This window comes from Cardiocondyla obscurior, linkage group LG21, assembly GCF_019399895.1.
Source record: "Cardiocondyla obscurior isolate alpha-2009 linkage group LG21, Cobs3.1, whole genome shotgun sequence".
Lineage (NCBI taxonomy): Eukaryota > Metazoa > Arthropoda > Insecta > Hymenoptera > Formicidae > Cardiocondyla > Cardiocondyla obscurior.
This window is the reverse complement of record NC_091884.1, coordinates 704,903-719,105: the sequence shown is the minus strand read 5'-3', so window position 1 is coordinate 719,105 and position 14,203 is coordinate 704,903. Positions and strand designations below refer to the sequence as shown.

The following is a 14,203-nucleotide window of genomic DNA, read 5'->3' as shown; positions in this document are numbered from 1 at the left end:
ACGTGGAATAAGACTTTCGATTGTCTATAAATGTTATTAACGCTACTTTGAAAGTAGTAGTTGCATAAATAGCTAACTAAACTAAGCTAAACCAAAACTAGTTTCTGTGGAATAATGTATAATTAAAATAAAAAAAATAAGAACATATTTTATAAATTAATACTTAAATTTATCCATTTGGCGTGTAAAAAAAGAATATTATTATATATAAACGAAAGGGAAAGTTTATATATGGCTGATATGCGTAAAGGATACAATTTATTTGTTCTTTTAAAATTTTAAATTTTAAGATGACATGTTAATTACATTCGTACGATCTAAAAGTTCAGCGACGGTATTGACTAACTTGAAGGAAATGCTTTTCATTAATATGCGACTTTTGATTCCAGCGTTCTTTAATGCCAACTGATATAAATCAGCATGAAACTATGGAAAAAAGTGTGTTAGTTTATATTTCTTATTTAATTATTATTTAAAACGTTTGATATTTATTTCCTAAACTACGATCGTTTATTTTATGTTTATTTTATTTTATGTTACCTTTGAATTTTCACCATCTAATGGTACGCTAGAAAATTCCGAGCTCACTTCCGTACAGCATACCGTTATCGTTCGCAAGGGAGTTATTAAAAGAGTCAAATTTGTTCGCTATAAAAATATTAAAATTCAGAAATGGTGATACCTCATTAAAAAAACTAATCAATATTATTTAGTGCAAGAAAGAAAATCTTTAACTTTAAAAAGAAAATTAAACACACGCTCTCTCATATAATGAAATAATATTTTTCTGTAATTTTTTATTTTAGTGTAATTTAAAAAAAAAACGAGAAAATAATAAACGAGCGTGAAATTAATTTTAATAATTTAAATTAATTTTAAGTAATATTGAAATTATTATTGTGTCGTTTCTCATTAAAGGCGAAGTAAATTAATTGTCCTGCCTCTTTCGTGACGCTTTCATGCAACTCTTTGAATTGTATCACGATTTCTCTGGAATTTCGACTAGCATTCCAGCGAGACCAAGAGAACGTATATGCTGTACAAAGTAGAGCCATGCATTCTCGCAAATGTCTCTCGGTTACTGGATGCTTCACCGGAAGAGCTTTCACATAGCTGAAAGCATCTCGCTCTGGAAATAGATCGCACCCGGCATTGCGCATTTTCTAAAAGAAACACGTATTATCTTAATAAAGACGTGACGCTTTCTATTTAAATATCTTTAAAATTCTTTTTGTAATTTTTTTTTTTCTTTGCGTTATTAAAATCTTAGTACCTCAATCAAAACGTGCAGCTTCATGTATTCTCCAATAATTTCTTTAAGCGCCATCGACATACCGCCGGCAAGCGAATTTAAACAAACTAAATTTTCCTACATAAGAATAAATTATTTTTAAATATGTTCAAGCAATTTATATTTTATCAAAAGCTATACGTAAGTAAAAATAATGCTCTACGTAGACATATTAAAGCTGTCAGTTTATTTGTACGAAAGCGTGTATGTTTTATACGAATTAACGTGGCTAATTTAATTGTCAATTATTTTTTAAGCAATTTAAATTGGAATACCCTGACTATGAACTCTGCTTGAACGATTGCGGCGGACACGCTGAGCACGATACCGCCGCGTGCGTTTCTGCCTATTTCAGGCTTAAGTTCCCAGCTTTGAAAGGGAAGGTTGACGAATTTAAAAGTAGCAAGACCGTGAACACCTAATCTACCGGTTCGAAATGTAATAGTTTGCTTTTCCTCGTTATATTTAATGTCGTGAACGTCCTGCGTGGACCATATCTTTTTTTCAGGTATCCAATGCGCCACTAACGGCGGTTCGAACCAAATAATAGAACTAGGGAGTCTGTGAAGGACGATAATAATTAAAATCTGCTTGTTATAAATGCAAGAAAAATTAGAGATAAAAGATTATAATAACGCAGTAAAGTACGCGATTTTAATTTACTCGACGAGTACGTGTTTTACTTAAAATTGAGTGTAATTACGACTCATTATATTTTTGTTACGTCGTATTCATTATAATTCTATTAAATTTCTTCTTTTTTTTTAATTATTTTCTTCTTATTTTAATGTAATTATTGTCTTATTTCGTTATAAAATTTTTTGGCATTTAATTTTCTATGTATTTAACTTAAAAAATCGATACTTTAAAGTTACTAAGGCTAATGCTTCCATAGCAGTTTCCAAAGCTTTCATTTCAGCCTCAATTACTTCCGGTGTTCTCTCAGAATCCGGTGCTGGAGGCGGTGCCTTATACGGCTTGTAAAACGGCACGGCTTTTAATTTTTTCGGTATTTCTACTGCAAAAAGATAATTAATGTTAACACTTGATAACAACGCGGCGAGTTCTATTGCAGCAGAAATCCTTTTTACTCACAGGTGGTGAGCGTCATATTCTTTGTCATATCTTTCGGTTGCGGTGGCTGGTAAACTAAATCGATGTGTAACACACCGCCGAGTATTCTGTATTTCCGCAGATTTATCTCCGTCTTTTCGCAACGCGTGAATAGTAATTTTCTAATTTCTTTTCGCGTTTCATCTCAAAGTAAAAATATAAAATTTGGTTTAATGATATTTTTATCTTTACCCTTAATTTTTATACTTTAACGTTTTTTTTCTAGTTTAAATATATTTCTAGTTTTTTTTTCTAGTTTAAATAAATTTCTAGTTTAAATATATTAAATTTAAAAATATAAAGTTTTAACAAACTTATCAACTACTACTGCGATTTGACAATTATACCTTCCCTTTGCATGATTATTTCATCTGCCGTAGGCAGGTACGGTAATGGTTCCGGTTCCGGTTCCGGTTCTAAGCGTTTTGCCCCCTGAATACCCGGCTTTTTTTGCTGCTTTCCCTTTCTTTCGGGCTTTGTAGGTACCGGAACCGGCGGATTCTCCATTCTCTCAAGCCTAGCCTTTTTTTCCTCCATCCGAAGGCGACGGCCGTCGACCTGTTCCTCGCGTATCTTTAATTTCGTATTGTACTCGTTTCGGCAAAAGATAAAAAAATCTGAAGCAAGCGCGAAAAGAAATTCTAAAAGACTCTGACGTAACATAGTAATTGCGTACAGCGTTATAATTTAATTATAATAATTTCCCAACGTTGCTTTGTTTAATTAGCGTAATTTTAATTTCAGCCCAGGCAAGTAAACGAAGCGGAATAAAATTTAAAAATTAAATAATATTAATTAATATAATATTAATAAAGAGATCATAATATGCACCCATGGTATACATGCTCTCATATTCCTCCGGCAGTCTTGGCATGACATACGAGGTCGCGTAATCGGAATAATGATCATACTTCGCCCATAATACACGTATCGCCATGCCATAGCAATCGACGTCTATGGGCATTTTAACACTCAGCTCTAATTCGTTAAAGTGAACCTCAATAGGCCTCCTATCGAAATAATTTCGTAATCATAGCGTCGGTATTAAATCAATTGAACACGTTTAAACTATATATCGCGAGGAACAGGCCCTTTTACTTAATTATATAAAAAATCGTCAAATCCCAATACTTGCCGGTCTTTCTCTGTGACTTGATTGAGCGAAACGGGTAATTTTATCAAAGCCCAAATGCAACAACTGATCTGATCAGAAATGTTGGTGTATCTCGCCGTTTTAATTCCCTCTTTAACCATATCCTTTTCTATCTGTCGCAAGAGAGAATAACACGCCATGTCTATCCATTCTTGTAGCTTGTCACGAAATTGCTGTCTGATCTGTTTTAATTTGAATTTATACGTACGTAAAAATCGCATATAACGACTTGGTGAAATGTTATTGCTTACCGTTTTACATTCAGTTATGTAATTCAGCGATTTGGTCAAAGATAATTGTATTATTTCGTTAAGCTTTGTCAATAACTGCAATAAATTATATTTAATTGTTATTTTTGTAGCTAATGGAAAAATATTCTAAATACCTATTTTTCTCTATTCTATTACGACATGCTAAGTACAAAAATATCTAATTGTTTATTACGCTTCTACAAATTAATATGTGTATTTAAAATTTGTATACGTATAATTACGTCGGGTCACCGAGCGATATAATTACTTTGAATTTACATACATAAATTATAGTCTTATATTTCGCCATGAGCTTGTTCATATTAATTTTCTCATCTTCCATAGACCATAAAAATAGAAAAGTATTCATTTTGGATAAATTTCCTGGGTCCGGCAAACCGTCGCAAGTCATATATCTAGCCCACTGAGAAAAATGATTGCTTTCTTGTAAGTATTGTACGACTTTGAGTAAATAATATAACAATCTATTTAATAAAACTTATAATTTGGATTTAATTAAATTTTTGTTATTTAAAAAATAATTTTATAAATGATTATAAAAGTATTTCTATAATTTTAATAAAAAAAATATGTATATATATATTTTTTTTTTTTTTTTAAATATGCAAAAGAAGGAAAGACACTATTTACATTTTCCTCTTCTTCGACAGTAATTAAATATTCTTTAAATGCGTTTTTATAATTGTGGAGCACACTCAGTGTCTCTTCTAAATGAACTTTTCGCATCATCGCTTCTCGTTCATCGAGATATAATTGTCTTTCCGTGTTATACGTTTCTAATCGAATCTCTTCCTGCATATCTTTAATCATCTGCAGCCTTTAAAAATATTTCAAGAGACTTAATGTTAATAAAAGGCCTAAATAGTTTCAACTTAGTAATTTAAAATAAATCTCACAATAAAAAATTTAAAAATAATCAATTTAAATAATTATATTGAATTTTTTTTCTTATAATTAATTTACGAGTTGTAAAAAGCTTTACCTAACTCTTTCAGCTTCCGCGGCCGCCGACGCCGCCTGTTCTTTCTCTAATGCTTTACGTGCTTTTTTAGCCATTGTTTCGATTTCTGGAGATTCAAGCTAAATCGTTGAAACTCAGACGATCAAATAGCTACTTTCCTAAAGTAAATTATCGTTGCGTTATTTAAATAAACTCATATTTTATATAAATTTTTTTTTTCAGATTTAGAAAGAATTGGAACGAAAAATATTAATTACACTGGAAACACATAAGTAACTTCGTATTAAAAATTAAATTGTCACGCGTAAAGAATACAATTAACACAATCGTTAAACCATCGATGACTAAACAGTTTTGAAACTGAGGTTAAGCAGGACTACGTCAAAATTAACAAAATTTACTGCGACATATACAAATATAATTCATACACGAGTAAGCATTTATAAATATAATAAAACGTCTAATCTATCGAACGCGTTAACTAATAAAAACGTAAAAAAAAATTACAATTAAATTAAGTTGTAATTTTAAATATCAAGCATATCAATTAAAAATAAAATGTTAATTATTAAACAAGCTTGAATCAGATAAAAACGTAATTTGCTTGCAAAAGTAAAACACGGTATACATTAATAATATATGTATACGCTTTTACGGTTTAATCTAAGACAAAACTTGTAATTATTAATTACGTAATTATTTTTAAACAGACCTAAAATAATTTGCAATACAAATCAATACATTAATATGGAAGATCTTGCTCTCTGAACTTTCAGGAATACCATTATCACTAGATTCTTACTTCATTTCCTGATTTTAATTTCGCCGTTAGACTCATTCGCGTTGTCACTGCGTGCCGAAGTGCCTGTGATTTTTAGATTTCGTGCCTCGCAAATCAAATTTGAATTAATTTTATTTATCAATTTAACCTATCACTTTTTTTTTTTGCTTTTTTTTGGATAGTCACTCGCATCTCTTTTCATTACCTCGGTTGTAATTGTGCACATTATTCTTTTTTTTTTTTTCATGCTCTATTAATTTTCACGTCAACGTTTTAAACATGGAGACCAAAAATGAAAATGTATACGTTCCGGCTTTTTACGCTAATCGCTCGATTTTTATAACCGGCGGCACTGGTTTTTTGGGCAAGGCTCTTATCGAAAAGCTTTTACGATCGTGTCCCGACGTGAGAGAAATATTTGTATTGATAAGACCGAAAAAGGGATTAAGTGTAAACGACAGATTGAACAAAATATTAAGTAATAAGGTAAGATCAGCAGAAAGCAAATATCAACGCATGTTACGCACGCGTAAAGTTGTAATAATTTTCTAAGCGCTAACAATTATTAATGTTATTCAGCTGTTCGATTTACTACGGAGCAGGCAACCGTCTGCGTTCGATAAAATCGTTCCCGTAACTGGATACGTCGCTAAAGAAAATTTAGGCCTGCTGCCGTCCGATCGCGAAATGTTGATCGATAGAGTGTCAATTATATTCCACGTCGCAGCAAGTGTTCGGTTCGACGAAGGATTGAAAGATGCTATTTTCAATAACACTAGATCAACCCGCGATATATGTATTTTAGCTAGCGAAATGAAGAATCTAGTGGCAAGTCTGCGTTATTTTCTTTGGAAAATCCAATTTTTTCGTATAATATTTTTAATAAAAAAAAAAATAAAATAAAATAAAATAGTTATAAATTTTTTTTATAACTATTATACTAATTTGCACGAATGATTTAAGGTTCTTTTGCACGTTAGTTCGACTTATACGCAAACTGATAAGCTCGTCGTGGACGAGGTTCTTTATCCATCGAAGTTTGATTGGAAAAAAGCTATCGAAGTCGCCGAACGCGTTGACGAGCATGTTCTGAGAATATTAACGACGAAGTACTTGGAAAATATGCCAAACACGTATACGTTTACCAAACGATTGGCCGAACAAGTGATAAGTGATTATTCCGAGTCATTGCCTTGTGCAATCATAAGGCCCTCAATAGGCACGTATGCTATGCGTTTCAATCGTTATTTACATTTACTTGTGCACGCTTATTTTTACGTTTATCAATTTTCCTGGTTTAACATTGTACATTTTTCTTTCGTTTCTCCCGTTCAAATTCATTCAGAATATAAATTCAAATATATTTATAAAAGAAAATATAAGTACTTGTAAAATATTTTGAAAAGAAGTTTAACTTAAAAGAAGCTTAAAAATGTATTATATTACATTTTGTTTTTTTAATAAAAATTGAATTAAAAATTAAAGAAGATTCTTTTACGTTTATAATCATTTTTATATGTTTCCAATAATATTAATATTTTTTTTTCCTTTTTAGTTATATCAACAACGTATGATCCTATGCCCGGTTGGATTGATAATTTCAACGGACCTGTTGGCATGCTAATAGGTGGAGGCAAAGGCATATTGCGCGTTCTATGGTCTGATCCTAACATTAATTCAGATTATGTACCGGTAGATGTAACTATTAAAGCCATGATACTCATTGCTTGGAAACGTGGAATCAGGTAAGTTTAGCACCTTAATAAAAAATAATAATGTTACCCTCGACTGTATCTAAAATGCTAGTCAAAGTGCAGTATTTAATTTACTTCGAAATGCACAGTGCGTTAACGTTTTAGGAAGGATAAAATTACCGACGTCTGTCACTGCTCGTCGAGTCTAATGAAATGCATGGACGTGAAAACCATCGTCGAAATAGGGCTCGACATCGTGAAGGAAATCCCGTTAAACAATGTAGTCTGGAAACCGCGAACGACGATAACGAAAAATTATTTCGTTTATTACTCGTTGGTATTAATATTGCACATTATACCGGCGATGTTCTTAGACGAAATTATGAAGCTGTTCGGCGTACAGCCAATGTAAGAATTATCCGTAATGCTCGAAGATCGTGCGATAAAGAATGTAATATTTTTAGGCTAGTCAGACTGCAAAGGAAAGTCTACGTGTCGAACAGAGCCTTGTCGTATTTTTTGTTAAATCAATGGACATTTCGTAATCAAAATATGATAACTATGCTGGACAATCTCAGCGCGGAAAATCAGAAAGACTTTGGATACCCTTATAAAGATGTGGACGTAGTGCAATATTTTAAGTAGGTTTATGTGCTTAATGCATTAACTTAAATTAATTAAAAAAAAAAAATAAAAAGGCTCAAGTTATTTAAATAATATTGTATTTAATTTCAGGGATGGTATTATCGGTGCTAAACTTTACTTACTGAACGAGAGCATGGATGAATTAGAAGCATCTAAACGCCATTATAATAGGTAAGGTGCATTTTAAAAGCAGGAAATGGAATCTTACTGCGAAATTACACTTTCTTTTACTATCGAATCTGTTTTTCGCGTCACCAAATATTCCTCGAGATAATATGTAAATTAATAATCAGACGAGAAGTTAAAGACTGCACTGTGCGACGTTACGAAGTTACGCCGCGTTGTTTAGTCGATCGCGACGTTGTCAACTGGAAATTAGGTCGATAACGTGAAAATACACGGCGACCAATGAAAGCTTTCGCGATTTGCGCCAGCTGAACCACGTTTAGAAGGTTCATAATTACAGTTCAATTAAATCTAAATATTTACTGAATTCTTGGAGAGGCAATAGAATTTCTTAAATGTCTACGCTATCGAGCCAGAGAGAAAATATTTAAATCGCTTTGCATTTACGCAATCCGGCATTTGCATATACGTAGACGCGATTTATCGGGATGTGCATTAAACGCCTGATTCCCATATAATCCGAAGAACTATAAATAACGACTGCATTAAAATGTTATTAGTTACGTGCGGATAGTGGATTGCCTTCTCCGGCAAGGTGATCTAAAGTTACTTGCGAATACCATGACGCTGTTGCATCGCATACTTCAAAGTTTCAGTAAAACGGCGACGACGAAACTATTTACGTGACAATTCTTATCGGCTTCGATCGCGGCGTCGCGCACCTATTATCGCAGTTTTGAATCAGAAATTATTAAGTATTCCGTCGGTTTTCCTTGTAAAACACAACGAGGAACTAGCGTCAACTAACGATAATTTGCGTAATCGGTATAATGATACTTTCGGCCTCAGGAAGTGCTTATCTTGACCTTTTCCTCTATTTAGGATTTCCGAAGTTCGTGGAATTCCTGCCGATATTCCTCGTGGAAATGCCTCATGATTTGTTTCTCGATTTATGTGAATCATGCGTGTTATACAACGATTTTTAATTTGCAACGCCGAGACTAGTTGTTTACTTCCTACACAATTTTTTATCATTTAAATACTAATCTAAAGCGACTGGAATGTATCGATGTCTTTAATGTTTCAGAATGAAAAGGCTGGATACGATAGTCCGAGTAATATTCGCTGCGATTGTTCTGTGGATACTTTATCGTAGGAATGTCTTGTCTTATATTATGGATATATTCTTGTCTTTTGCTTATTAAATAATGTTTCATAAGAGGTACGTTAAAATTATTCATAAAGTGCATTACATACTTATATGCAATTTAAAAAGTGTAAGAAAAAATTTTATTTAATGGAAACTAAAAGGTTTCTTTTTTTTTTTTTTCTATTATAGTTCTTTCTTGTAAGAATTACAAGATTTTATGTAGAACACTTCAGACGTATGTACAACACGATATTTCGACAATTCACTTCAGTAGATTAGCCCCAATTATATTTTCTGTGCATTAAGTAACATACAGATAGATTCAAATGCTTATTTTATCGCGTCTATGTTTTTTTCCCTGTTGCAATATATTAAAGAAAAAAAAAAAAAAAAAAAAAGGTATTACAACTTCACGAGAACACGAGATAAAAACCAAGTTAAACATATGTACGGATCTTCGTCCGACATTCTAACGTTCTAACGTCCAAACGAGATAAAGACGATCTTCGTAAAAATTTTTTAAATAACACCTATTTGCGTTAGAGCTCGCACAAAAGCTCCGTTCGATTATCTAACAATAAAAATTAAATTATGACGCACGTAAACCTGTTAACAGGTCGGATTGGGACTGGGGCCTACGTCACGAGTGCAGGTGGAAGATAAACGTTTCGCAAGGAAAACTGCAATCGTAATTACAGATTTCGCGATGTGCGGACGTGCGCGGAGACACATTTACGCGCGTTCGGTCAGCTATTCCGCAAACGTTGCATATTGACGCAAATACAGCGCGGCGTGCATTTAAAATTTTTTTTCTTTCGTAGGAATAAAGCTGTTGCGCAAAAGAATATTTTAATACGAGCGATTTACGCGGATTCCGCCGCTCTGCTCACCCAACATTTGGGACCCGAGATCCCAGGGCGATCTACAATCGTACGAAACGAAAATGTTATCCGGTTCGAATGTCCCCAGCGGCTCGAACGTCTCGGCGCTTATAAACGTTCCCCAAACGTTGCATAATGACGTAAATGTAACGCGGCGTGCATTAAAAAGTTTTTCTTTCGTAGGAATAAAGCTGTTGCGCAAAAGAATATTTTAATACGAGCGATTTACGCGGATTCCGCCGCTCTGCTCACCCAACATTTGGGACCCGAGATCCCAGGGCGATCTACAATCGTACGAAACGAAAATGTTATCCGGTTCGAATGTCCCCAGCGGCTCGAACGTCTCGGCGCTTATAAACGTTCCCCAAACGTTGCATAATGACGTAAATGTAACGCGGCGTGCATTAAAAAATTTTTTTCTTTCGTAGGAATAAAGCTGTTGCACAAAAGAATATTTTAATACGAGCGATTTACGCGGATTCCGCCGCTCTGCTCACCCAACATTTGGGACCCGAGATCCCAGGGCGATCTACAATCGTACGAAACGAAAATGTTATCCGGTTCGAATGTCCCCAGCGGCTCGAACGTCTCGGCGCTTATAAACGTTCCCCAAACGTTGCATAATGACGTAAATGTAACGCGGCGTGCATTAAAAAATTTTTTTCTTTCGTAGGAATAAAGCTGTTGCACAAAAGAATATTTTAATACGAGCGATTTACGCGGATTCCGCCGCTCTGCTCACCCAACATTTGGGACCCGAGATCCCAGGGCGATCTACAATCGTACGAAACGAAGGTGTTATCCGGTTCGAATGTCCCCAGCGGCTCGAGCGTCTCGGCGCTTGTAAACGTTCCCCGTTTGATGACCTCATTTACGCAACGAAAAAGATATTCTTATCGCCCGCGCGTCTCACGAAATTGTGCATGAACGAACGGCTTCAGGTCTGACACGCGTTCTTTCTCCGTTACGTATCTTCCGATCTTTGTTACCGTTCTGCTTCGCTTTTGTAAATTCTTTTACACCGACAAAGTAGCATTCGATGACAAGAAATATTTTTGAAATATGTATAAAGCAGAAATTGTTTAACTAACATAAGGAAAGTAGATTAAAATAATATTCACGTAAAGCGCTCTGACTTGATTAAGGTAATAGTTTAATATTAATCGCGCCTGCAATATTTCTTTATTCGAGGGATTGTATTATGATCTGCTCGTCTACTGCATATTTATCGTATTTTTATCGTAATTGTTCCGAGCACGTCTAGCTCAATAATTAACATGCTTATCGATACGTATAATTATTTTCTAAATCTCATTTCGAATAAATGACTATTCATTATCGCTAGTCCGTGACATTGGCAGTTCTGTTCGTGAGCGCTATCTTGCTTGCGTTTATTTAGCGTCGATAACAATCGTCGGCTAGCCAAGCGAGAGAAAATAAAAAAAAAAAAAAAAATGTGACTAATTTGGTTTGCGGACGTCTTACGATCTCCGAACGCAAATCAAACCGGACGGCCTTCCTCGGAAGTGGTTCCGCGATGATGCGAGCCGCGAGAGAAGCGAAGGTGGATCGAAATGAAAAGAGCAACAGCGAACGATGCATTCGTCTCGCGGCGCTATTGAAATGGATTCTGCGAACGAGCGGGACGGATCGTTAATTTAGCGAGTCGTCGATAGAGAATACGCATATAAAATTAATTTTACGTAAACGGAATTGATTAAAGAATAAAGTTAACAGTGGCGATTGCTAGCGAACGGTGTTTGAAAATAAACCACCGCGCTGAATCGAAAAATTAAAAAAAAAAAAACGAAAGGGATCGCGTCATCGCCGTCTCTTGGACTCCGCTTTATATTTATTACAGAACAGATGCACCGCGTTTGATGCCGACTCGAACAAAATGTTGGTCAACGCACCCAATAAACGCGAGCTCTTCAGAGATACGCGATATCGGCCGGTAATCAGAAAAAAACCGAGATAATGCCTGTCTCTATGCACGCGAGAAGCGAAACCAAATTCCCGAATCCTACGGTCATGCAAATCGAAGGTGAAGATTAAAAATAATAGCGTAAACTATCAGCGCGTGTTTTGTCTGCAGAATTTTAATAGGGACAGAATTGTATTATTTCCTTCCGTACCTCATTATGTTAATATCAACAGTTATTTTTACAACTAATTACGTCGAAGCCTAGTAGGAGGCCTATATATACATATGTTTTGCTTTAGATATTTGTTAAATAAACGTCTTATTTTTACGATGTATTTTTCGATTATTTCATATTTTTGGTGTACTTTAATTATAAGACCGAGTAAACAATTTTTGATTATCATTGTATATATACTGTACGTATCAGCGTTTTTCCTATCGTATCTATGTTATTGCGCGTGACACGAGACACGACCGTGCCTCTTAATTTTTCTACAATATCAGTGCAAATATATATGTATATATATATATATATATATATATATATATGTCTATACATTATTTTGTATGTGTGCACGCGCGTGTCTTTGAGAATATATTGGTATCATTAATATCTTTCGGCGGCTTTAACATACATACTGCAACTCATTCTTTGCGCAGTAGTAAACGTTTCTTCGTATCTAGTTTTTTTTTCTTAATTTACGTAACTACGTGACTCCGAATTATAACATCTGCGATGTGGATAAAAAGACCGTAGATTCTTTACTGCGAGCTGCTATAAATAATTCGCGAACGCGAGGGAAGTCTGAAGCCGTTAAAATAGAGAGCAAATAGATGGCTCGTTAGCTGCGCAGAAATCCAGCGCTAAAAATAAAAACCGGCGCAAACCGGAGATAAAGCACGGTGATGTGCGAAGAATTTAATGCACGTTACTACGACGCATAGTACGCTCCGAGGGAAATGTATGTGTGTTTAACGGGCTTGGGATGGTGAGAAGCACAATAGAATACGCGAGCAAGCGTGTGCGAAGAACGCGAATGACGGTGACATCATCGACAACACATGCGCTTGAATGATGACTTTAATCCATGACCGTAGCATTACGCGCGTACGGAAATTAATTAATTTTTGCAACAAAACGAAGTTTAATATTCCAAAGACCAATTACGTTTTTTTAATATTTTTTTCTATTTCTTTTTTTCTTTTACTTTTATTCCACCTTCTTTCGCAACTTGGAATTTCCACGCCGCGTGTACTTTGAGATTTCATAAGCCTCGTGAAATAATTAACTGATATACAACACGCTTATTTTGTTGACTTTATTATTAACTTAACGGTATTATCAGTGTTATTTTTTTAGTAACGCGACTTACTTTCTCGATATTTATCGACGAAGTTTCGCTCTCGCGTCCGTTGAACTTCTTGAACCACGTTCATTAATCAATTCGAACTTCACTACTTTTTTTCAGTATTGGGTAAAGTACGGTACTTCTAGATTAGCTCATTTCGGAGTAATCATTCATAGCTCGTCGAAGAACGCGAGATTAGGCTTTTTTTTCTCTTTCCTTTTTATCACGCCATTAAAGATATGTAACCCACCCAAAGTAGACCTAACGTTCGATATCTAACTATATTCTTTATCGGTGTTCAATAAACAAACTGTTGCAGAGTGACAATAAATTAGCAAATTTGTTCGAACATCGCAATAAATATTATTTGCCCTAAACTTGTGTTTTGCCAGCAGAATCTACTGATACCAGTTATAGAGAAATCGAAAGAAATTGTTCGAAAGAAGAACGTTATTTTAATTGCGAAACAGAAGATTATAACTGGCTTCGATTCGTCTGCTATTGCATTTTTTTTTATGACGTTCGTTCCGTTTGCTGTCGTGCACTTACGAGATCTGACACAGATTTGGTTATCTGCGCAATTAAAAAATACTTTTCGCGGAATGTTTTGTAATTTACGCGGCGATAACATTGTGCGCGCAATGATTTTTCGATTTGTTTAGCCCGACGAATTTCTCAATCGACTTTTACACGACGTAGACATCCGCCGGATATTCGTGCGATATTATCTAAATATCTGAATTATGTTTATTAAATAACGGGATATTATTTCGTATTATCTAATTTAATAATAAACTCGCGTGGGACATTTCCTAATTTATATTGCAGATAAATAGCGATTAATGTTATTTAAATTTAAATAA

General features: G+C 34.5%; 2 protein-coding genes and 1 long non-coding RNA gene across 5 annotated transcripts in view; 1 reads left to right on the top strand and 2 right to left on the bottom strand.

Moving 5' to 3' along the window:
* LOC139110602 (uncharacterized) overlaps nucleotides 1-14,203 on the bottom strand; it is a 103,657-nt gene that overhangs the window by 87,268 nt on the left and 2,186 nt on the right. The window lies entirely within an intron of this gene.
* Nucleotides 258-4,885, bottom strand: LOC139110601 (dynein axonemal intermediate chain 7 homolog). The gene is made up of 13 exons (XM_070670459.1): nucleotides 4,812-4,885; nucleotides 4,460-4,646; nucleotides 4,092-4,232; nucleotides 3,540-3,883; nucleotides 3,236-3,414; nucleotides 2,752-3,021; nucleotides 2,387-2,548; nucleotides 2,156-2,309; nucleotides 1,567-1,852; nucleotides 1,274-1,369; nucleotides 942-1,163; nucleotides 541-648; nucleotides 258-426 (listed from the first exon to the last, which is right to left on the bottom strand). Exons 1-13 carry the CDS (start codon nucleotides 4,883-4,885, stop codon nucleotides 286-288), a joined length of 2,364 nt encoding a protein of 787 aa, XP_070526560.1. The 3' UTR covers nucleotides 258-285.
* Nucleotides 5,851-13,321, top strand: LOC139110591 (fatty acyl-CoA reductase 1-like). 2 transcript variants are annotated; one of them, XM_070670438.1, is made up of 9 exons: nucleotides 5,851-6,057; nucleotides 6,151-6,399; nucleotides 6,535-6,790; nucleotides 7,127-7,316; nucleotides 7,431-7,673; nucleotides 7,730-7,906; nucleotides 8,001-8,081; nucleotides 9,124-9,258; nucleotides 9,803-13,321. In XM_070670438.1, the coding sequence occupies exons 1-8, from the start codon at nucleotides 5,851-5,853 to the stop codon at nucleotides 9,239-9,241; spliced, it is 1,521 nt and encodes a 506-aa protein (XP_070526539.1). In that variant the 3' UTR covers nucleotides 9,242-9,258; nucleotides 9,803-13,321. The 2 variants fall into 2 exon arrangements, with proteins under 2 accessions (XP_070526539.1, XP_070526538.1); XM_070670437.1 differs by having other exon boundaries at nucleotides 9,124-13,321.